Genomic DNA, 26,096 nt, shown 5'->3' with positions numbered 1-26,096 from the left:
GATGAAAAACTTTGGAACCAGACTGGAGAATCCATGGTCACCGCATACAGAGGATGGAGCAAATAAACGGCCACTTCCCCGCCGTATGCAGCCGCCCTATGAAGGGCAGAGCAAGCTTCAGGCATCCGGGGTATGGAAAAAAGAGATTTGGTAGAGTGGCGCTGTGCCCATAAAAACACACCTCTTTCACCCATCTGACCACCTGTGTATCCTACTGGTATTACGGTATCTCTTTTTTCTGCCTCTCAGATCTCGCTGTCTGATGTTTTTTATTAATTTTATTTGGTGTGAGAATGGAAGAGGGGTAGTCTTATACAGGGAGTACATCCCAAAAACTTTATATATTAACTGGAAAAGTTGGGGGTCATCTTATATGCCAAGTCGTCTTATATGCTGGAAAATACTGTACATGATAGTCTCCAAACTAAGAGAGCACATGGGTATCGCGATAGGGAAAGGGGAGTTATCCATTGATAGCAACCACTCTTGCTGGTTTATATACCCAGAGAAAAAAAGGATCAGGCATTAAAGTTTAACATGATCCTTTTTCTCCCTAATAACTACAGAAATGGATCCTACTCAGGACTAGCCAGATATCCCTCCAAGGAAAAAACTAGCAAAGGGGTGGCTCCCCGTACGGAGACTACAAAAACCACCATATTAAGTAGCCCTTTCAGTCACTATTCAAGCGAATTTACAAGGTCAAGGACATGACAAAGGAAAAACATAGGTCAGGTATTCATGCACAGACAGCTGTTTCGGGGTGTTGCCCCTCATCAGTGTGCAGCAGGATTCTGGCTAGATGGGAGCAATGCCTTGTAGACCAATACAGTAAACAGGTCATTGATCTCAGGGAGACCAGCCACTGTCAGCTGCCAGCTAAAGCACTCAATACAGTGAAATCCTAGGTACACTGCCTCCTGAGAAACATCAATATGCAAAAAAAATACATGGAGCCTCAGTTACGGGTCTCAAAACATGGGACTAGCCTTCTTTAGTCTAATATTCTTTAGCTGGTCTCCCTTTAACCTTATTGCTCTACTAGGCACTACTCCCACCTAGCCAGAATCCTGCTCCGTACTGATGAAGGACAACACCCTAAAACAGCTGTCTGTGGATGTCATTATCGTCAGACTCGTAATTGAGTTGGATACTAACTGAAGGGGCCACGTAATATGGTGGGTATGGTGGTCTCTGTACAGGAGCCATCGCTTTTTTAGGTCCCTCCCTGAAGGGATATCTGGCTAGTTCCGTGTCCTGAGACTCATAAATTAGGCTCCAATAACATTTTTAGCATATTCATGTTTCCCAGGGGACAATGCACCTAGGATTTCACTGTGTTGAGCGCTTTAAGCGGCAGCTGACATTGTCCTCTTTAGCTGCTCTCCCTAAGACCTGTTTACCATATGCATCTCATTCACATGTTTGGCCAGTCTTAGCAAAGCTTCAGTAAAACACAGAGAAGGTATACAAAAGCAGACTGAGCCCCTTGTATTATATCTAATGCTATTCTTTTTTTTTCATGTGCTGTTCTGTACATACTGTGCAGTTAAAACAGCTTTTTCAATAGTCTAGAATTTATTGAGTTTCAAAACAATGCAATGAGGTACAGAGCAACAATGTGTCAACATAACAATACACCAAAGTAACTAATAGCAGATATAAGCCTAAGGCCTTATGCAATATTTAAGAAAATATAAATATGCAATATTCTGAGCCATAAATATCATCCATGTCGCCATCTACTATAGTCTGTATAAAGAGAAACTATCAGCAGGTTAGACAAATCTAACCTGCTCATATATTCCTATAGCGCACGGGACACTGAGGAGGAATGTATGTCTCCGAGCTATCTGTAGTTTATGCCAAATAGTAAGGGAGTTTGAAGCACTGGGGGCAGGACTACCGCCCCCAGAGCACCAATCCGGCCCACCCCCGACCGGTCTGCTCCACTGATAATCATTACAAGGGTGGTGGATCAGTGGTAGTCCCACCCCCAGTGCGCCAAACCATGTTACATGATGCTGGATTCAACTACAAACAGTGCAGAAACTGTGCCGAGGATGAAGGTAAGAAACATATCTTCCTCCCCAGCACCCTGTGCAAAATAGGGAGCAATCAGCAGGTTAGATTTGTCTAAACTGCTGATAGTTTACTTTCAATTTTAGGTGTAAATCAATATGCACGGCATATACTATATATCTAGAGGAACACATAGAAAGTCATATAGTAGACTTGTACAAAACCTAACAGAAAAAAATGTTCTAGGGTGGCTGCCTGCTCACCTGGTACTCTCCGTATTGTTGTCTCCCTTTACTCCCTTAGGCTATGGTCACACAACGTACTTTTTATAAAAACAATGGTCGTTGTTTTCAATTATAACATCAGCCATACTTTCCATATTGCATCTGTTAATGCAAACAACGTCCGTCGTTTCACACAATGTATTGAACAACTGCCGTCGTTTACTAAGGGCGTCAAAATAATGAACATGTTATTTACGGCTGTTGTCCATAGCCTTCATAGTTGTTTTGAACGTAAAAAAAGGCAGCTGATTATACATTGTGTGAACATAGCTTGAAGCTGCCCATGGCATTTGCCTCTAGAATATAATAAAAGCATTGCTCTGGGTAGGTCCCCTCAGGCTCTGGGCCCCGTTGCAGGTGCGATGTCTATGGTTACCCCCATAACTTGCAGATGATGTCCTACATGATAAACCCATGTTCTTTAACATCAAAAACAGATGTAAAAGAAACCATGTGCCCTGACTTGGAGACTGTGAATTTACACCTCATAAACATACTACACTGTATCATGGAGGCAAACAAGTTCATGACAACCACAACGTTACATAAATTGCTGTAAAGTTCATAAAATTTAAATTCCTTAGGTCTTACGTCCTGTGATACCTCATGTTAATACTTTGCGATGGTCGTGCAGGACACAATGTTATCAGCCCTATATGAAGACTACTTCCCGCTGTACTTCTGACCTTTCTAGCAATACTTCAGAGATGGCACCTTGGTTACCCACATGGATGAAGTTTGCTGAATCGGCAATTTTTGTTCAATCGGCCAATGTGACTGTTTTTACACGTGAATGGATTTTGACGTGGGTGGTCAGGTGAGCCTTACGAGTGAAACACTTGCCACACTCGGAACAAGCATAGGGTCTTTCACCGGTGTGGGTTGTCTGATGGCGGACAAGATCCCTGTTGAGAGCAAACCTCTTGTCGCACTTGTTACATGCGTATGGTCTTTCCCCCGTGTGTGACCTCTGGTGGACATTAAGGTTGGAGTAGCAAGTGAATCCTTTACCGCACACAGTACAGACAAAAGCCCAGTCACCGGTATGAGCAGCTTTATGTTTCACAAGTCGAGAGTTATCGGCAAAACTTTTTCCACACTCTTCGCAGGTGAATGGCTTCTCCCCAGTATGAGACCTCTTGTGTATAACAAGAGCGGACGTGCATGAAAAAGTCTTCCCGCATTCTACGCAGATGTATGGCTTCTCTCCTGTGTGAGTCCTGTTATGTATAAACAGGGATGAGTTACTGGTAAAGCTTTTCCCGCACTCCCAGCAGACATAAGGCCTCTCTCCAGTGTGGATCCTTATGTGAGTAGAGAGCGTGGCACTGCTGGTAAAGCTCTTCTCACAATGCGTGCAAGTGTATGGCCGTTCTCCTGTGTGGATCCTTTCGTGTATGACCAGAGAAGATTTGCGGGCAAAACTTTTTCCACAGTCATTACAAGAGAAAGGCCGTTCTCCGGTGTGGGACCTCTGATGGATGATGAGGTGAGAACTTGAGATGCAGCTTCGGCCACATTCAGTGCATACATAGGTTTTCTGCACCTTGTAAGCGGTATAAGGGATAGTGAACTTTGAGATCTCCATAGAATCTTTGTTCCGTTTCTTATTCCTATATTTAGACTCCGCAGGTGATTTCCGTAGACGAGGCTTCCTGCTGTTCTTCTCTTCGTCCTCTTCATTTTCATTTTCACTTTCTGCTTTGCTTTCTGGAGAACTCCCGTTCTCTAAGGCATTATCCGGTTCCTTACAGTAAGTAGATTTCTTACTTGGATTTCTCTCAGTGTTTTTTTGTTTGGTTGACTTCCTGCACCTTAATGTTTGTTGAGTACGGTTAGGTTTATGCTTCTTTGTATCTTCCTCATCATTCTGAGATGAAGACTGATGTCCGCCTGGTGAGACAGGTTCCGCTAAGAGGAAAGTACAAACAAGACATTAAAAACTATTCTTATACACAATTTTAGTACAATACCTGTCATTATTATTACTTATATACTATTGACAAAAAACTACTGGTTACAGTGGAGACCTTAAAGGGGAACTATCAGCAGGTTGGATGAACCTGACCTGTTATGTCCCTACTGCACAGGAGATGCCGAGGAGGAAGGTAACGTCTCTTACCTTTCTCCTCTTCTCCGTTACGGTGCAGTTAGTTGTTTGCTCCTTGGTTCGGTGAGACCTGTCAGAAGCACTGCCCGCCCCCATATCACCAATCAAGGCCGCCCCTGGCTGGCCCGCTCCATTCATTATCATTACAAATCGACACTATGGAGGTGAGCAATGCTCCTAATGGTCTCTCTGGACCAGAACAGCACTAAGGAAGATAAGAGCCATCCCGTCCTCTTCAGCGTCTCCTGTACAGTAGGGACAGATCAGCAGGTTAGATTCGTCTAATCTGCTGATAGTTCTCCTTTAACATTTCCAATAGGCTTTGCCTAGTTTTTGTTCTCTTTTCTATCTAAAGGCCAAAAATTCACACGACTAGGCAACTGGCTTCCATGATGACCCAAAGACACCTTGTGATCAGGGCTGTTCCTGCCATTAGGCCAATGGACCCCATGACCTGCAAATGATAGCTGGACAAAGACGCAGAATGCAAGGCAGTCAGGACTTTGCAGGTATTGTTATATCTTTCAGAAAGAAAAAGTGATCATTATCCCTTTAAATGGAGCACAAGGTGTAATGGTAGTATGACCATGAATAAGATCACCATGAGTACTCATAATGCATTGACTCTTTTATATGTCAGGTGATTTTTTTTTGGGAGAAGCAATAGATTGAAGAATTGTATAAACACTCATGGAATTGGAAACTTTTTCTGTCTTGTCCCCACCAAGGATGAAAGGTAGGGCTTTAGCAGGGTGATTTATAGTGAAGCTGGGTTGTGTGTATGCACTTATAGCTATATCATATTTTCTTATGATTAGCAATAGGCTTGTGGGGGGGGGCGACTTTTCAGGTTTCGCCTCAGACATCAGAGAACGTGGAATCGGCGCTGCCACTGGTCGCATATTAATGTCCTATTCTAAAGAAAAGGGTGTACAATTTTTGATAACTAACCATCTGCAATCTCCACTACATCCTTGACCTTCTATAAGTATATATGATAGGATAGATCTCTGCAGCCTGGACCTATGGGCTACTTCAGTCTTATATACTGACAATGACCTTGTCTTTGGGGGAAATGTTCTTATTGGCTAAAGAAAATCTCCTCCATGATAAAAGGGATTGCTAGAAAAGTGTCAGGATACGGGTGGTGTCATAGACATTGTATATGTATAGCGGGAAGAAGCACACAGCACTCCACTCCAGGCTGGCTTCCTGATTCTACTGATTATAGAAGTTGGGTTCCATCAAAGTCTATGGAACCCGACTCCTGTTATAAGCCGGATCTTGCAATTGGCCGGACAGGAAGGGAAGCGTGCCATGGAGCCATTTACTCATGATCCAGTGCAATTTAAACTTCTGACACGTTTAAAGTTTATATTAATGAAACTATTATTATAAGCCTTCCTAGCCATTGTCAAGTACCTGCCTATATGACCTTCTAGCTCATAGATTTTGGATTTCTTCAGTAACAATCATCATCTCATTTTGCAGGTAGAAGCTATAACAGCAGGGCACTATAAACATGGCCTGACTAACTATTGTTTTTTTATACTCATCTGAGCATATCCACTTGTGATGCCATTTACTTGTCACCTCGGGTTTAGGGTGGGTTCACACTGCGTTTTTGCAATCCGTTTAACGGATCCGTTTTTTCAACAGACAAAAAAAATAGTGTCAGCAACGTTTTTGCGTCCGTCAAAAAAAAACGGATCCTTTTTTTTAAAATGGAAGTCGATGGAAAAACGGATCAAAACAGATGCACACAAATGCATCAGTTTTTGAAATCCGTTTTTCATCCGTTTTTTTCAAAAAACGGATTAAAAAAACGGATTGCAAAAACGCAGTGTGAACCCAGCCTTACCATGACCATTAACCTTCATCAATTGAATGCTCCATTGTTCTTGGGTGCCATTGAATAAAGACTGCTCTACAGTCATTGTATACCTGGCCCTAGTCCATGCACTGTTTTAGCAAATTTGTTATGTCCTCACGGTAAGCAGCTGACACTGAAGGTAGAAATAGTCACATGAAAGGGCTCTAAGTGATTAACCTTTAATTGTGTCCCAATAAATACCCTTCCCTATTCCAGTTAGTAAACTCTGGTGGCCGAGCCTTAGGATATACCATCCACGTTGGATCAGTTTAGCTCCTCAAAGCCCCAAACGAGCTGTGTTCCCCTAACTCTACATGTACCAAGGTGGCTGTGCCCAGTACTGCAGCCTAGTCCCATTCAGTGAACATAGCATGTACTAGGATGGCTGCACCTAGTACTGATACTCAGTCCCATTCATTGAGCCCAACATGCACATGGGTGTCTGTGCCTAGTACTGAAACTCCATCCCATTCAGCAAACCCAACATGTACCAGGGTGGCTGTGCCTAGTAATGCAGCCTATTCCCATTCAGTGAACCCAGTATGTACAAGGGTGGCTGTGCCTAGTAATGCAGCCTAGTCCTATTCAGTGAACCCAGTATGTACAAGGGTGGCTGTGCATAGTACTGCAGCCTAGTCCCATTCAATAAACCCAGTGGGTACCAGGGTGGTTGTGTCTAGTACTGCAGCTCAATTATAAGCTCAATTGTGTGATATCCAAAAGCCACTGAACAAAATAAAAAACAAGTCTCTATATCAATAATGTAGAAGAAATAAAAGAAACTACAACCAATATACTGTATATATTTATATCAACAGCTTAAAACACTGACATGGTCATTCAGTCCCGAAAGTCCATCACGAAATGTAGTTCTACTAAATTAGCCAGTGTATATAATAAAATATAACCCCAACCCAAGTTTGCCATGCCAGCAAAAGTAAAAAAAATCCTTATAATTTCCCTCCTCTCCGAGCGTGAGAAGCTCCTCCCCTTGTACGTAAGGTAGTCCTCCTCTTGTTACTTGGCCTGCCTTCTCCTGGTTGAAGGTGTTGACGGTGAGAGTTAGTCTCCAAGGAGGATTCCTTTACAAGCCTTTTGGCTGCAATTTCATTGGCTTCCTTGAGAAGTCTGAGCTTATTAGCCCGATAGCGCGCCGTCTCTTCTCGATAGCGCGCAGTGTCCTCTCTTGCTTTTTCTTGGTTGGTAGCTAGAAGGTCCAGCATGTGGTTCATGGCCACCACCTCTGCATGTAAGCGCTGTATACTGCTGCCCAATTCTTGCATAGCTTTACCTTGACAATGCACACATTCTTCAGGTTTTACCGTTTTGTCAGACAAAGGTTCACAGTCTACAATGTCCAAATCAGATTTATCCTGTAACATTCCCTGCTTTTCAACGTCCTCTATGGTTGACATTGCTTCAACGTCTTGAGGGTCCACTTTCGTTACTATGATTTCTTGATTCTCATCTAATAAAGAAAAAGAGAACTTAGTATAGATGTCTACGCAAGCAGCTCTGAACAAGAATGCAAGTCCAGTGAAACCTCGAGAACCTTGAGAAGACCACCCAATACTGCATTATAAAAGTGGTCTTCTCTGCTGGCCACTATAGTTATGTATGGTGGACTAAAAAAATCCTCAAACAAAGTCTAGTCTGGATAAGGGGGGTGGCCTTCTCAAAAGCGGTGGTCTTTGGATAGGTTTCACTTTATTTACAGCTACATAGTTACCGGAAGATGTAGAACCAAAGTCGCTGTCGGCTGTGTGCTCGGGAGAGGCCCCAAAGCCCATCAGGTCCTGAAACATTTCTGAAAGAACGTTAAAGGAAGCAAATTAAAAAATGAATTATAAGCCAAGGGTGGTGCACATCCTACATGTATTTGCTCTAGAACTGGGTATCTTATATAGGAACAGATCTTTTATATCCAACCAGTCTGCAAACAAAGTCCTAACACTAAAGCCACACACGTTACATAGCTGTCACATACAACATGCGTACCCCCTAGAGAGCACGCCCAAAGTCTGTAAGCCCTTAGATTCCAGATAATGAAGACTAGAGTGTTAACATATTGCAACAGAGTTCTAAATTCTGCAGGAGGTAAAGGCATAATAAATACAAGAAGACATAAATATAGGATTCAATGGGGTTAGCTATAGCAGAAGCTACACTTAGGCCCCACAACCACATAAAAGAACAACAGCTCTAACTACTACGCTTAATGGCTACCGCTCATTGTAGCCAGAAAAATATTTGGTGGTCGTGTCTAATATTTCTCTCACTCTAAAGTGCAGAGGCATTAGTGGCACCCAAGCCCTGGAGCCCCTGGGCTGCAAAAGGCCCCTCTGCCACATAACAATACATCAGTATAACAAAAAGAACATGGTGGGTGCTGCTCCAGATTCTGCATTAGGGCCTAACAGCTTTACGTTAGACCTTTGCCTGAGTTTATATGACAAAACATGTAGGGACTGACCCTGGCGGAGGACAACTGTGAGACAGAATGGAACTGTTGATTTCCCCTATTTGGAGCAACCTATTATAGCGGGAGAGGCAGGGCTGCTTAGAGACATATTTGGCCAGTTACACTAATGAAGTATAACTGTAGGGTCAGACTACACAGTATTTGTTTGTAGTCTGTTACCATGGAGACACAATAACCTGCTTAGGAGCAGTAGCAACAAAAAGGTAGGATATGTTTAATGAAGATTTAAAACAGTTAAAGTTAAATGTGTATTCCAGAGTAAGAAGAGAAATCACACACAAATTTGCTCCTTCTCAGCATTCAAGAGTACCCCATGTTGGTGGCAGAAGACAATTCTCATCATGCATTGATAGCTGGTGTTGAGCGGAGATGCCAAACTGTTTGGGTAAGTCAACATTATCTGAACTTGAACGTTCAGCATTTGGCTTCCCGCAGCTGCAATGCCAAACATATGCGTTTGGAGAAACTTGCCAAACCCAAATAGTTCGACATCTCCCCTCAACACTATAGATAACATCTACTCCAGCCTGAAGGAGAAGTGTCAGATCCACAAAGCTCACTGGGGACCATAGGAACCAAATAGACGGCGCTTCATTTAACAGGTTCGGTAAAACAATAAAGTTTATTAAGACTGTTAAACTACATTGTTTTACGGAACCTGTTGACTAAAGCTGTGAAGCGCTGTCCATTCGGTCCCTATGGTCCCCGGTGAGCTCCGTGGATCTGACACTTATCCTTCAATCATCTACTCCTGATGGCTTAGGATCGCGGTGTACATCTCTGAAACCTGGCTCCTACAGCTACCACCTATCTTCACTGAGAGTGCATACAGGTGTTGTGTTCTGAGCACAAAAAATCTGTGTGTGAGCTTCTCTCTCTGTCTCCCCCCTCCCTTCTAAGACGGCTAATGTAAAAAGTCCCTATCTGCAACTCTGTAACTTCTTTGTAATGCCGGGAGGGATAATAACAGTGAGTTCATTAACAACTTGACCTCAGATTTACCCTCCCAGCATCACAATAAAGCTACAAAGTTGAAGATAAAGCCTGCCAAGAACTTGTTTACATTAGCTGTCTCAGAAGGGAGGGGGGAGGGGGAGACAGAGAGAAAGGCTCACACACAGATTTTTGTGTCTTCAGCAGAAAGCAACAGCTGAGAACTGGGGGAAGGAGACAAGTATGAAAGAAATTGTTACTCTCACTAGGGCAGCAATATATGAAAAGTAATGTTTCAGTGGAATACCCATTCAAAGAGTATGGATATCCTGAATTTGGGACTCCCCTCTATGAGCCTGAGGTGCTGTTATGTATAAGCGGCTCCTGTTGTAGCAGACTCAAGCCCCCCCTTTGTGTTGCAAGGACAACCATTCATGTAAACAGTAAACGGAAGTCTAAAAATCCCCTATAGCAAATGGCTAGCTGTTCAGCCCTTTCCTTAGCTGTAGAGAATTCACCAGTAGGACACAGGGTGAGCGGCTGATTGTCCCGGTGCCCATAATCTGCAAGGGTTGATTCTTTTATATAGATTTTTTTTACCACCAAGTGGCACATTACACATTCATAGATAGCGGCTTGTCCTCTTTATTGCTCATGGAAAAATCACAGCACACCATGTTGTCAGATGTGGTACTGCAAGCAAGGCTTTAATATTTCTGTCACATTTAAAGAGATTAAAAAAAAAACACACACAAGAAAATGGGGTATTACCTGAGGAAAGGCCAGTATCTATGTATCCCTTGATCTTGGCACCATCTGTCATTTCAGTGCTCAGAATTTTCCTCAGTTCCTCCTCATAGTCAGTGAGTTCTACATCTCCTGGCGGTTCTCTCCCATTCGACTTCTTATGTTTTTCGGCCTCGGACAACTTTTTTTTCACGTGTCTCTTGATATCGTGATATCTCTTCTTACAGACATCCACACTGCGCAGATGGGGGCCCACGGCGTTCACTGCATCGGTAATACTAATCCACAGAGCCTTCTTCCTGGATTTGGGTACCTTGGTGGCCTTCTGGCCAATGATCTGATGGTAATACTCCACCACCTTAGAGATGAGGACGCTGTTTTCTTGATAGGAGAATCTAGTGGCTCTTCCCGACTGACCGGCACAATTGTCTCCCTGCCCTCTCTGAGCACCCTCATCTGAATGGCCAGGGACAACCTCCTCTCCAGTACTTTGCATTCTCAGTTTAATAGATATAAACTGTAATGTAGTTAGATGTGTAAATGAAAGACAGCAAAGGAAAAACTGAATGTCTTCAGATACATGAATGTTAATGGGTGCGATGCATGGGAAGTGTCCTTATAGCAGGGCTGGAAAAAGAACAAAAAAAGATATCACAGGCTCTTGCCATTCTGGGTGGTTCCTGGGTTACAGTAGATTATTTTACCTTGGATTAGAAAGCAGCACATCCCATTAAGTGAATAGAGGAGATTCTCTTTGCAATATAAAAAAATTATTAAATTTTTTTTTTTTTTTTTTTTAAAGCATAAAAACTAAAACAACAATACAATCCAAAAACAGGATAAGGAGTCAAGACAGACATGTGCCTTTGTAAAACGCCTAAGGGCCCTATTCCACCGGACAATTAACGTTCAGATTATCGTTAAATCGTTCGAATCTAAACGATAATCGTCGGCTGAAATGCAGTTAACGATTAACGACCGAACGAGAAATCGTTGAACGCTATATAAGACCTGGACCTATTTTTATCGTTGCTTGTTCGCAAAACGTTCGCAAATCGTTTGCATTGAATAAGACTTCGTCGGTCGTTCGCAATAGATGTGAACGCAATAGTGAATAAATAGCGAAGAAAAAAGGATCGCAATTACGATCATAAGTAACGATTATCGTTCCATGGAAATGAGTGAACGTTTTCAGGTCTTTCGCAATAGCGGTCGTTTCAGATCGTTAATCGTTAACGATTATGCAAAGGATAATCGTCCGATGGAATAGGGCCCTTAGCATACACTACAGTATAGGGTAGATGTAAGGTACATCGGATGACTATCGGCAGGCAAGAACTCGCACTGGCGATAACTTGCCAACTCTGATGAAGTTAATAGGACAGTCTGGCCGTGTAAAAGGGCCCTTACTATTACAAAAGTGCCAGGTGGCCATGCATTCTTCTAATGCTTTCATTCTATAACTAATTTCCATTATGAAATAAATATATACAGTGGTACCTTGGTTTAAGAGCAGGGTCGGACTGGGCCACCGGGGAGCCGGGGGATTCCCCGGTGGGCCCCACCCCCTCCTCCCTCTTGCAGGGCCCTTCCCCTAAGCCAGAGAGGGGCCTCCCGTTTGGAAGCTGCCTAGTGTCGGGAGCTCAAGGGGCCCCCTGCTGGCTCCCACACTGCTGGGTGAGTTCAGCACGGCATCAGGGCCTGTTCTTTCTGTAATCATGGGCCCTCCCCTCCCTCCTGCTCACCTGACTCCCTTACATCAGCTCTGGGCCTCAGCGCTGCCCTCTTCCTGCCTGTCACGAGAGCAGCAGCAGCAGCAGGGCCTCCTCCATCCCCCTCCCCTCTGCAATCATGTGACTGTCTCCTGTTGCTGTGTGTGCAGTCGGTGCACAGGAGATGGGGAGAGGCTGGAGGCTGCCCGGCCTGGCTGGGAGAAGAGAAGATGGAGACAAGAAGACTGAAGCCTCCTGCCCTGCTGAACATGTGTGTGTGTATATACTTGTCTATCTGTCATCCGTGGGTGTCTGTACATGTGTCATGTGTTTATGCATGTGAGTGACATATATATATATATATATATATATATATATATATATATATGTGTGTGTGTGTGTGTGTGTTGTCTATCATGTATATAGTGTATATTATGTAATGTAGTTCTATAGATGGTTTATATGTGTAATCTGCATGCTTTTGTATCTGTGTATCCATGTTGGTGAGTCTGTGTGTGTTAGTATGATTAGATGTATATATGTAAGGTGTGTTGTGTCTGCATGTTTGTGTATGTCTGCAGTATGTCTATTTGTGTATATATGTATACAGTATATATGTCTGCAGTATGTCTATTTGTGTATATATGTATACAGTGTGTATGTCTGCAGTATGTCTATTTGTGTATATATGTATACAGTGTGTATGTCTGCAGTATGTCTATTTGTGTATATATGTATACAGTATGTATGTCTGCAGTATGCCTATTTGTGTATATATGTATACAGTGTGTATGTCTGCAGTATGTCTATTTGTGTATATATGTATACAGTGTGTATGTCTGCAGTATGTCTATTTGTGTATATATGTATACAGTGTGTATGTCTGCAGTATGTCTATTTGCGTATATATGTATACAGTATATATGTCTGCAGTATGTCTATTTGTGTATATATGTATACAGTGTGTATGTCTGCAGTATGTCTATTTGTGTATATATGTATACAGTGTGTATGTCTGCAGTATGTCTATTTGTGTATATATGTATACAGTATGTATGTCTGCAGTATGTCTATTTGTGTATATATGTATACAGTGTGTATGTCTGCAGTATGTCTATTTGTGTATATATGTATACAGTGTGTATGTCTGCAGTATGCCTATTTGTGTATATATGTATACAGTGTGTATGTCTGCAGTATGTCTATTTGTGTATATATGTATACAGTGTGTATGTCTGCAGTATGTCTATTTGTGTATATATGTATACAGTATGTATGTCTGCAGTATGTCTATTTGTGTATATATGTATACAGTATGTATGTCTGCAGTATGTCTATTTGTGTATATATGTATACAGTATGTATGTCTGCAGTATGTCTATTTGAGTATATATGTATACAGTGTGTATGGCTGCAGTATGTCTATTTGTGTATATATATGTATACAGTGTGTATGGCTGCAGTATGCCTATTTGTGTATATATGTATACAGTATGTATGTCTGCAGTATGTCTATTTGTGTATATATGTATACAGTATGTATGTCTGCAGTATGTCTATTTGAGTATATATGTATACAGTGTGTATGGCTGCAGTATGTCTATTTGTGTATATATATGTATACAGTGTGTATGGCTGCAGTATGTCTATTTGTGTATATATGTATACCGTGTGTATGTCTGAAGTATGTCTATTTGTGTATATATGTATACAGTGTGTATGTCTGCAGTATGTCTATTTGTGTATATATGTATACAGTGTGTATGTCTGCAGTATGTCTATTTGTGTATATATGTATACAGTATGTATGTCTGCAGTATGTCTATTTGTGTATATATGTATACCGTGTGTATGTCTGAAGTATGTCTATTTGTGTATATATGTATACAGTGTGTATGTCTGCAGTATGTCTATTTGTGTATATATGTATACAGTGTGTATGTCTGCAGTATGTCTATTTGTGTATATATGTATACCGTGTGTATGTCTGCAGTATGTCTATTTGAGTATATATGTATACAGTATGTATGTCTGCAGTATGTCTATTTGTGTATATATGTATACAGTGTGTATGTCTGCAGTATGTCTATTTGTGTATATATGTATACAGTGTGTATGTCTGCAGTATGTCTATTTGTGTATATATGTATACCGTGTGTATGTCTGCAGTATGTCTATTTGTGTATATATGTATACAGTGTGTATGTCTGCAGTATGTCTATTTGTGTATATATGTATACTGTATGTATGTGATGAGAAGTTCACACTTTGGAGGTCCAGTTGTGCAGGAGATCCGTCAGGCTTGGGCTCTGATCAGCTGAGGATTCTCACATCACAGATGATAGGAGTTGTAGTAGATATAACAGTAAGACTTTAATCAATGGATGACGGGTTTCATCAAATGAGATCATCAGATCTATTGAGGATTCCCTTAGAAACACATTATCCATTGATTTAAATCTTACTCCTACGTCTACTACAACACCTATCATCTTTGATGTGAGAATCCTGAATCAGCTGATCAGCGCCCAAGCCTCACGGATCTCCTGCACAACCGCCATTTAATGGCAAATAATTGGCGTTATTTTAAATTTTAACAGTGTGTGAACAGAGCCTTTCTTTGCTTCAAATCCACTCCCGGTTTTGGTTACAAAAAAATGACCAAACTACTGTGTGAACCTAGCTGTGTGACACCATGCTTACCGCTTTCTTTCCACTGAAAACTTTTGACATCATGCAGACGTGTGAAATGTTTCGATCAGTCGGGGTGTCAGTGCTGAGACCTCCTGTGGTGGCTAGATCATCACTCCATCAGTCATGTTACACATGACGGGCCCATAGACTATAATGGAACCCATCTCCTATAATGAGTGCTCAGCCCCTCACTTGCATTGTGATGGACTGAGTGACATTCTGGCCATTGTTGGGTGTCTCAACCCTGAGACAGATTAAACTTTTAATCACATCTGTCTGACATTTTGTATTGACCTTAAAGGGGTACTCCAGTGAAAAATATTTTTTCAAACTAACTGGTGTGAGGAAGTTATACGAATTTGTTTATTACTTCTAATTAAAAATCTCCAGTCTTCCAGTACTTTTCAACTGCTGTATGTCCTGCAGGAAGTGGTGTATTCTTTTGGGTCTGACACAGTACTCTCTGCTGCCACCTCTCTCCATGTCAGGAACTGTCCAAAGCAGGAGAGGTTTTCTGTGGGGATTTGCTGCTGCTCTGAACAGTTCCTGACATGGACAGAGGTGGCAGCAGAGAGCACTGTGTCAGACTGGAGAGAATACACCACTTCCTGCAGGACATATAGCAGCTGATAAGTACTGGAAGACTGAAGATTTTCAATTAGAAGTAATTTACTAATCTGTAACTTCTGACATCAGATTTAAAAAATATATATATATTTTTTTTACCAGAGTACCCCTTAACGCTTTAATGACCACTGATGTGCTTTTCATGATGGTCCTTTAAAGTCTTATTCCAGCCCAACACCTTGTGGTGAGGCAAAACCGTCATGGGTCTCCTCTGCTGGAGATTGTAATAGAGGAGCAGACTAGATGGTCTTTTTTTCCTTCATCTTCTGAGGCTGTGTTCACACATGACATTTTTTATGTGTTTTTACAGCAATATTGTTGGAATTTCATTAAAGTTTCTACATAAATGGTGCAGTTTTACCACAACTGCATAAATCAGTAACAACTGTATAAGTGACTGGCAGTGCACTAGCGTTGCTGGTCACATACACAGCTCTATGCAAAGTCGCTGTACTAACGTGAAAGGTTTGGCGCTGATTATGTCTTTATATGTTGGGTGGGCCCCAAGAATCAATTTCCCTGGTGGGCCAAGGTACCCCAGTCCGACACTGTTTAAGAGTAACTTGGTTTAAGAGCGTTTTGGTTTAAGAGCTTACAGTTTTTCAAAATTCTGACTTGGTATAAGAGTTTTGCTTTGGTTTAAGAGCTCCCTGTACTGGGTGGGAGGGGGAGTGGGGGAGGGACATGATCTGCATAGTGTGGCCTACAGCCCTGTACTCTGACCCAGGAAGTCTCCCTCACCTTCCAAATCATAGCAGATCCACTTCAGGCTGGGGCTTACATCAGGGGACAGGACTGTGGAGGTAATCTCTCCATAGCTGTAACCCCTCTCTCCCTGGACAGAGAGCTGCTATACTGTGCCCATATATGTCCTGCTCATTCCTTCATGCCCCCTGCAGTCTCTGTCATCCCTTGTGTTTCCCATCCTCTCCATTACTGTACAGTAACTTATAATATCACATATTCTGCTGTTTCTGAATGTTTGTTTCATCTGTTCTACATGTTATTCAGAATAATAAAGTATTATTTTTGGGGTGTGGAACCAATTGTCTGCATTTCAATGATTTCTTATGGGAAAAACTGCTTTGGTTTAAGAGTGGATTTGGATTACAAGTACGGTCCCGGAACGAATTATGCTCGTAATCCATTCTTGTCTGGTGTAAAACAATATTTAAAGGGGCTGTCTAGAATATATATATATATTTTTACGACCTGAATCTAATAGCTAAAATAGAGAAATGTATAATACTTCTATTGTCCTGTGGTGGCACTGTAGAGAAAATGAACACTCAGGGTGAACCTTCTGGTTTGCACAACAATTTGCAGCATTTTGACAATCTGTACACACAATCTGTACAAGTGGGCGGGCTTACAGTGGAGGGGCGTGGCTTTATGTCAGCTAGCCTGTTAGGCATAATTTGTGGGGGGATTTTACGCCAGATCTGAGCTGACATAGATGCGGCAGCCTCCGATGCATTACGACTTAATAAGAGGTGTGCAACTCTTGATAAACCACATGGAAACTTACACTGGCAGGGGAATTAGGTCGCCACATCCAATAAGTCCTATTCTAATTAAAAAAGTTTGTTCACAGACTTTAGTGTAAAGTGTATGGGCACCTTTACTACACAGTACTGTCCAGTGTATGGGCACCTTTACTACACAGTACTGTCCAGTGTATGGGCACCTTTACCTACACAGTACTGTCCAGTGTATGGGCACCATTACCTACGCAGTACTGTCCAGTGTATGGCCACCATTACCTACGCAGTACTGTCCAGTGTATGGGCACCTTTACCTACACAGTACTGTCCAGTGTATGGGCACCTTTACCTACACAGTACTGTCCAGTGTATGGGCACCTTTACTACACAGTACTGTCCAGTGTATGGGCACCTTTACCTACACAGTACTGTCCAGTGTATGGGCACCATTACCTACGCAGTACTGTCCAGTGTATGGCCACCATTACCTACGCAGTACTGTCCAGTGTATGGGCACCTTTACCTACACAGTACTGTCCAGTGTATGGGCACCTTTACCTACACAGTACTGTCCAGTGTATGGGCACCTTTACTACACAGTACTGTCCAGTGTATGGGCACCTTTACCTACACAGTACTGTCCAGTGTATTGGCACCTTTACCTACACAGTACTGTCCAGTGTATGGGCACCTTTACCTACACAGTACTGTCCAGTGTATGGGCACCTTTACCTACACAGTACTGTCCAGTGTATGGGCACCTTTACCTACACAGTACTGTCCAGTGTATTGGCACCTTTACCTACACAGTACTGTCCAGTGTATGGCCACCTTTACCTACACAGTACTGCCCAGTGTATGGGCACCTTTACCTACACTGGAGTTTTTCAAACATAAAGTGGCGTCTATGTATCAGCTCAGTTTCAGATGACATTAGTCACAAATCTTACAGTGTAAATCTACACAAAGTACCAGCACAGATCACCGATCAGAACTACCAGACTTACTGAGTACACAGAATCACTATGTTATCTAGCAGTAGTATCGGATACAGTATACTATAGCATCTGTATGGGCTGAGGTACAATGCATCATGTGTGATTGTCCTTATTTATTTCATGGTACAGTAGACAGTAGAATGAGCCGCTAGAGGCATGTGGTTATGGGCTTCACTCCCTGTCCCCATGCAATCCCTATCTCACTGCAGGATACGGACTCCATTATGAGTCTGCTTGTAGTAGCCTCTACATAAGAGATGAGACAACTGATCGCAATGGCCGTCATTTACTAAGCAGAGTCCGCCAGGTTGCGGGTTCATTAGTCTAGATCAAAGTGGATGGATGTTGTCTGCACATTTTGGCAACATGTCTCCAGAACACAGTGACAATCGATCGATCGGGATGACTGATTCCTGCCTATCCCATAGTTGTCCTACTATATACTAACACCAACGTGCCTGGGGTTACTCACTTGTGATGGGCTCAGACTCCGCTCCGTTCTGTTGGACACTTGTGCCTTGTTCGTCTTTGGTGTCGCCCTTAGGTGTCACCTCCTGGTCCATGGTTAGATCTCTGTAAAACCAAAACATATCGGTTAATTTGTCATTTACACAAACCAATCAGATTCATGTCTGGATACAGCTCAGGAGCCAGCTGGCCAATAAGCCTGAAGATGGGCTGCCGGTGCCTAACTTTCTGAGCCTACAGAACTTTTAGCCAATCCACTAAAAAATGTCACAGTCAGCCTCTTAAGTCCCTAAAGGGGTTATGCGGGCATATAAACTTTATATTTTGCTGGGGGTGCTGTAAAAACAAATACTTACCCCAGTCCCATGCAGCTCTAGGTATGACATCATGTGGTTCCCCTGCTCACCACTCTTCCTAATGCTGACACTGACTGCCTGCTCAGCCAATCATTCGCCACAGTGGTATTCGGTGTCAGTCAATCATTGGCTGTCAATGCAGAGGGCTGGATGAAGCCACCCAAGAGCTGCTGGGGGAACAAGGTAGGTGAAGGACCCAGAAGTCAGACCCAAAATGATCAGATCCTTTCACACACTTATTTTTCACAACGGTTTTTGGCTTGAAAAATCTGTGCTTCTACTGCTGTTATAGTGTTAAGGTGCACAGTTATCTCTCATTTTCCGATTTCAAGCCAGCAGTACTCACATTTGGACTTACTTTCCCTTATGTGGCTGGCCAATTACTTACATGACACTGTGCTGGAGAAAATGCACTGGACTGAACAGACTGGCACTGTTCTATATATGACCGGTGGGTGGAGAAGGGGTTAATTGATGCACTAGGCAGAAGGGAATGAACCTGCAGTAGGATCACAGCAAAGAAGGGATTATGCCCCTTTTCCAAGCAGTGAACTGCTGTTACTGCTATCATTCAAGAGGGGATTACACTCAGGAGGCAGCACTGTGCAGCAGACAGCTGCCCAGAACTGTATGGGTAGTAAATATAGGAGTGAAGTCTTGATTTGCCTTTCAGGCAGAGTGTGGACTCTTTGGAAGAGGCTAATAAGGCCAGGGTGCATGTACATAGTCCAGGATCACTCCTGCACATAGCACTACCTAAGCCACACCCTACTTTCTGTGTTCTGTCTTGGTCTCTGTGCTCCTAACAACAGGCAGTGCAGCAAATCGCAGAGAAGTGGGACACCTAGTGGTTAAGATGTTAAAGCAGTTTTTGGAGGGTTAAGGAATATTTTTTTGGAAAACAAAGTGATTTACAGAAATGATAAAAAAAATAACATATCACACAAGGGGGTTAAAATTACATTTGAATGATTCCAATTGTAACTTTTGACAAAATATTCACTAACAAATTCAATAGGAAAAGATAATTAAAATGACATATTGTTTATATAGATTACTCTGTGTAATGGTGCGTTTACACAGACAGATTTATGTGACAGATCTTTGAAGCCAAAGCCAGGAACAGACTATAAACAAGGATCAGGTCATAAAGGAAAGACTGGGATCCCTCTTTTCAAATCCATTCCTGGCTTTGGCTTCCAAAACCTGTCAGATAAATCTCTCTGCGTAAACACACCATTAGGGTGCCTTCACACCTACCGCATCCGCAGCAGATCTCACTTCTGCGGATTCGCAGCGAGATCAGCTGCGGATCCAGTATCAACTCACCCCTATGATAGCACATATTCTCAGCGGGATTGACATCCTGCTGTGAATATGTGCTTTACCCCCCGCTGTCCGCAGTCCCGCCGCATCCCCCATCCCCGGCCGCATCAGCCCATCCCGACCACATTCAGCAGCCCGCATCCCCCATCTCCAGCCGCATCCCCCCATCCCCGGCCGCATCCTGCAGCCCGCCGCCGAGAGCATACAGTACCTGCTCGTCGGCGCGGCTGCAGTGAGACTGCCGGCTCCGGTCCTGCTCAGATCAGCTGACGCCGTTTACCGTGCAAGATCGGGAATGTGATAAATTAATAGTTCGGGCGATTACGCGTGCGGCGATAGCAAACACGTTTATTTATTTGTTTATTTATTTATATTTATAAAATGGGAAAAGGGGGGTGATTTGGACTTTTAAGGGGAGGGGATTTTTTATTAATAAAAAAACATATTTACTTGTTTTTTTTACAATAACTAGAAGTCCCCCTGGGGGACTTGTATATAAACAGCACTGATCTCTCATAGAGATCAATGCTGTGTATATACACAGCAAAGATCATTGTAATCGGTGATAGATTGCTATGGCCTGCGGACGCTGAGGCCCGGCACGGCCAGAAGAACGGATTTCCCACCCCCACCCCCCCGCGATCGCATCGTGGGGGGGAGATCAGTCCCACTAGACACCAGAGACATGCGAGCAAAGCCTCTAAATGCAGCTGTCAGGTTTGACAGCTGCATTTAGAGGCTTAATTAGCCAGCGTGGCAATGGGACCAGCGCTGGCTAATAGAGATGCTCCCCGGCTGCACATATCAGCCAGGAGCAGTTAATTTACAGCTACATCACCGGGCTATCTCCTCTGAAGTCAGAACTGACCTCTCTGATCTCTGAATGCGGCTTTCACACAGGTCCCACTGTGTAATGCTTTGTTCACTCTTCGTTGCTTCTGACTAATCTCCCTCCTCCCCTCTTTATAGATTACACAGTGTCATATTAAAGTGTCACTGTAGTTACAAAAAGCAGGTCATAGAGACATGTCAAAAGTTTTGATCGTTCCGGGTCTGAGTTTTCATACTTGTATCAATCGGGAGAACGAGCAGAGGGAGGACCGTGCGGCAGCGCATCAGACGCAGAACACTCAGACCCAGACCCGTTTAAAACTTATGACACGTCTCTATGACATGTGAAAAGTTTTTTGTAACAGTGACACTTTAATTCTTTATTTTTTCAAACGTGCAAGAGCTATTTTTTTTGGGGGGGGGGGGGGAGAGAGTTATTCTTATTTATTGTGCAGAAATAACCCTGCAATTTTAGCTTTTCTTAGTATAACGGACACGTTCCACTGGGCTAATCGTAATTGTATTGCATTGTAAACTAGGCCACATATATCCCATTGATACCGAGAATGTATTGAGGGCATTTTGACCTGAAAAGTAAAACGGCCCTTTAACCGCTGAGGGGCCGTGGCCTAGGTCTGCCCGTACACTACACACCAGCTTGTGATCTCCTGCATTGTTTTGTTTCTTGAGGTCTCACACATAAAGCAGGGGCTGCGTGGAAACACATAGGAAACCACAAGCACTACGTGTACAAGCAGCCTGCACACCCGGCTTCTCCGACGGGTTTCACCATACATGGCGTCTTCATGGGGTTGCAAGGTAATAGAGGAAGAGGACTCTATAGCTGTGCATCTCTTCCCATTCTTGCATCAGGAAACAGTGTGAACAGAGCTCTGCCCAGGATAAAGCCCCTTTAAGAACAGATGCAAACTATATATATATATATATATATATATATATATATATATATATATAAAATATATATAAATATACATATACTGTATATACATAACACTACATGCACACGTCAGACACTGCCATGTATAGAGTCGTGCAGCAGCCTGGGACTTGTAGTACTACATGAGCACATCACCCCATGACCCGATCCTAGATCCTTCTCCTTAGACTACTCAGTGCATCTCTCCGCAGAGCCACTCCCTGACAACACATCCATCCTGCGTACACAGTCAACTAGTAGCTCCAGCGCTTACCTGCTTCGGCTTGCTTTGCGCATGCGCCGAGACTATATTTCGCCGGACAAAGGTTCTCTTCCAGTTCTGTAACCTGATTGGCTGACAGGCTTAACCGAGGCGTGCTCGTTGAACTATGGGATTTGAAGTTCTTCAGTAGGATGTTCCCGAGTAGAGCAGTAATCATAAAACTACAACTCCCAGAATGCATCACAGTCTCTACACGACGGACTGGTTTTATGTTATTCTTTTTTTTTTCTTTTTCTCAAACGAAACTTTATTACTTCGCGCAGCAGAAGCTCTGGCTTGGTTCAGCGCCACCTAGTGGTTCTAGATGCATATAACTAGTGAAACTGATAGGACTCGTATATGTGGGCTGGAGTTTATATTATACTGCCATGATGAGAAGTATGGGACAACATGGGGATCCATTTACCTCACTGTTATAAAAATTAATAATAATAATATTTTTTTTTACATATTTGTAACAATAAAATCACCTCTTTCACTTTATGTTTTAACCCCTTCCCCTTGAATGCATTCTGGGCCTTAAAGCGGTACTTTTCTTATAATTCCTTTAGCAGACAGTAAGGAAAATAAAATCTGACGTTTTCAGTCTTCTTACCTCCAGCCTGGGCAAAATTTAAGAAAAAACTACTAGAGTATCCCTTTAAGTCCCAGACTGCATCCAGGGGGAACACCATGGTGGCCACTGATTGGCTGAGCAGGCAATTCCTCATGCTGACCCTGATTGGAGAAGTGTTGTGCAGCAGGACCAGCGCTCTGCGGGAACAATGAGGATTGGGGAGGGAACAATACTTTATATTATTCTTACCACCTGCCTGGGTAACAGTGAAAAAAAAATCCTCCTACAGTTTTCTTCGTTTGTCCATTGTGACCTTTTAAGAGCTTTTGTGTAGGACAAGTTTTATTTATAATGGCGCCATTTCGGGGTTCATATAATTTTATCATTTACTGCAATACCAAATTTGCACAGTTTTTTTTTATTTTTACCAAGTATTTTGATTGAGATTGAGACTTCTTGATAACTAAGCTGAAAATTCTCAATACCCCGCCAAGTATATTACTCTTTGGAAAAGCTCCCAATTTTGCCCTAGGTCCCTTTTATTTATTGTGTACCCCCCAGGTCATAATTAGAGATGATCTAACAGCGGAAAATCTTAGGTTCTATAGAATTTGAACCTTCCGCACGGATCGGGAAGGTGTCGGGAATCAAATGCGGAAGGTTTGACAAGGTTCGAGTTCTATAGAACCTAAGATTTTCCGCTGTTCGATCATCTCTAGTCATAATCATCTTACTTGCTTCCTTAAAAGTCTTGTTTGAGGAGCAGAAGATGGCTAAAGACTTCTGCTCCCCATCACTGGAAGTTTTTCTGGCTATTTTTTAGCGATGTGTAGGAGCGGGTCCCCAATCATTGTGTGATGGTAAAACCATGTCCCCATGCATAGTGTTGCCGCAATATTAGGCATGGTTTTGACCATACATGATGATCAGGACTTAGACCCAACCCACAATGTCTCGGAAGGGATGTTACCAAGATGTAGAATGACAGGAAGTAAGCGTTAAGAGGCAGAAGGCTTCAGCCATCTTCTGCTCTATGGACAATCACTGCTGTCCCATACAGCAATACTCAAAGGGTAGCAGCCTAGTACCCTCTAGCAGCAAAAGTTTAGTTCATATCTGAAGCAAAAGAAAAGTTGAGTTTGACCATAAGTGAAACCAATTGCATAGCATAGTGGATCAACATCCACTGGGAGTTACAGTAAGCCAAATAATACCAGTTTACAAAGATCAAATATTATACCCATACATATTACTATGATATTGTAGTTAGGCTTCCTCTGTGCCCCAACACTGTAGTTAGGCCCTCTCTGTGTCCCTTTACAATAGTTAGACCCCCTCTGTGAAATCAAGACCATCTCTCTGCCCTCATATTCTAGTTAGGCTGCCTCTGGGCCCACACCGTAGTTAGCCACCTCTCTGATGTCACACTGTAATTAGTTCCCCCTCTGTGCCCTCACACAATAGCATACCTCCCAACTTTTGCTGAGAGGAAAGAGGGACAGTCACGGCAATGCCCCGCGCCCCCTATAGCCACGCCCTCCCCATAACCACGCCCCCATAGCCACACCCTCATATCCACGTCACCTATTACCATTATATAAAAAACAAATATCACCACATCATGACTTATACCCCCCATACCATTACTACATAACATCCATTATATAAAGACCAGTATCTCCACTACACTGACCCATATGGAGGTAGATACAAATGCTGCACAGGCTCTTTACATCATATACGTGATTACAGTACAGCCACATTCAGTGACTCACAGGGGGCATCTTCTCTGATCGGAATTGCTCACTTTTTCTCTTCTTCTCCATCTGGTACAGTCCATCATGAAAACCACTCCTGGCATTGCCTCGTCCCTGAAGAATCTGGCAGACAAATATTTTAGGCTTTTTGCTTTTGCACCATCCTCACCATCTATACTAAGTCCCCATCTATATTGCTCTGCACTGTAACAGTGCTCACTCTATGCCACCCTGTAGTGTTTAGGCCTACTGTGGACCCTCAAATAGTACTTAGGCCCCTCTGTGCCCTCAAATAGTAGATACACCACCTCTGTGCCCTCTTATAGTAGTTAGACCCCTCTGTGCCCTCATATAGTAGATACCCCACCTCTGTACCCTCAAATAGTATATACGCCACCTCTGTGCCCTCATATAGTAGATACACCACCTCTGTGCCCTCATATAGTATATACACCCCCTCTGTGCCCTCATATAGTAGATACACCACCTCTGTGCCCTCATATAGTAGATACACCACCTCTGTGCCCTCATATAGTAGATAAACCACCTCTGTGTCCTCATATAGTAGATACCCCACCTCTGTGCCCTCATATAGTAGATACCCCACCTCTGTTCCCTCATATAGTAGATACCCCACCTCTGTGCCCCCATATAGTAGATAAGCCACCTCTGTGCCCTCATACAGTAGATACCCCACCTCTGTGCCCTCATATAGTAGATAAACCACCTCTGTGTACTCATATAGTAGATAAGCCACCTCTGTGCCCTCATAAGGTAGATAAACCACCTCTGTGCCCTCATATAGTAGATACCCCACCTCTGTGACCCCCATAAGGAGATAAGCACAGGGGCACAGAGCTGGTGGAGATAAGCACAGGGGCACAGAGCTGGTGGAGATAAGCACAGGGGCACTGAGAGCTGGTGGAGATAAGCACAGGGGCACAGAGCTGGTGGAGATAAGCACAGGGGAACAGAGCTGGTGGAGATAAGCACAGGGGCACAGAGCTGGTGGAGATAAGCACAGGGGCACAGAGCTGGTGGAGATAAGCACAGGGGCACAGAGAGCTGGTGGAGATAAGCACAGGGGCACAGAGAGCTGGTGGAGATAAGCACAGGGGCACAGAGCTGGTGGAGATAAGCACAGGGGCACAGAGCTGGGGAAGGAGGGGGGATAAGCACCATGCACAGCTGAGGGACACCTGACAGACCCCCCTCCCCGGAGCACTCACCACTGTTCTGCTCTCCCTCCCTCCAGGCTGATGCAGGTCATGTGCTTTGGACCCCGGCAGCCTCCTCCTCCGGCCCCAGCTCTCTCTGCCAGGTACTGATGGTGTATAGGGGGCGCACCATAGATCCGGCCCTGGGAGCTATGGGGGAGAGAGCGGCCTCTTGTGGCCGGAGACAGAATGACGCCTTTGGCCACAAGAGTTTTAGCAGAGCAGGAAGCCGATGCTTCCTGCTCTGCCAGTGTGCGGGGGGGGGGGGGGGGCGGCGGGACACACGGGGGCTGTACCGGGACAGCGGGATGTGACCCCAAAATCGGGACCGTCCCGCTGAATCCGGGACAGTTGGGAGGTATGCAATAGTTAGACCCCCTCTGTGCCCGCATACAGTAA

General features: G+C 43.5%; 1 protein-coding gene across 4 annotated transcripts; it reads right to left on the bottom strand.

The window, feature by feature from the left end:
- Positions 1-1,611: 1,611 nt before the first annotated feature.
- LOC138770371 (zinc finger protein 300-like) lies at positions 1,612-25,813 on the bottom strand. Of its 4 annotated transcripts, XM_069949448.1 has the most exons (4): positions 18,439-18,528; positions 10,476-11,078; positions 8,019-8,096; positions 7,208-7,757 (listed from the first exon to the last, which is right to left on the bottom strand). In XM_069949448.1, the coding sequence occupies exons 2-4, from the start codon at positions 10,945-10,947 to the stop codon at positions 7,240-7,242; spliced, it is 1,068 nt and encodes a 355-aa protein (XP_069805549.1). In that variant the 5' UTR covers positions 10,948-11,078; positions 18,439-18,528; the 3' UTR covers positions 7,208-7,239. The 4 variants fall into 4 exon arrangements, with proteins under 4 accessions (XP_069805548.1, XP_069805545.1, XP_069805547.1 ...); XM_069949447.1 differs by lacking the exons at positions 7,208-7,757; positions 8,019-8,096; positions 10,476-11,078 and adding exons at positions 1,612-4,217; positions 25,710-25,813 and having other exon boundaries at positions 18,439-18,539; XM_069949444.1 differs by lacking the exons at positions 7,208-7,757; positions 8,019-8,096; positions 10,476-11,078 and adding exons at positions 1,612-4,217; positions 22,159-22,335 and having other exon boundaries at positions 18,439-18,539.
- Between the last annotated feature and the right edge of the window lie 283 nt (positions 25,814-26,096).

The sequence above is a fragment of the Dendropsophus ebraccatus genome, chromosome 13 (genome assembly GCF_027789765.1).
Source record: "Dendropsophus ebraccatus isolate aDenEbr1 chromosome 13, aDenEbr1.pat, whole genome shotgun sequence".
Taxonomy (NCBI): Eukaryota; Metazoa; Chordata; class Amphibia; order Anura; family Hylidae; genus Dendropsophus; species Dendropsophus ebraccatus.
Note: the sequence above shows the minus strand (reverse complement) of the source record. Positions and strands in the feature narration are given on the sequence as shown.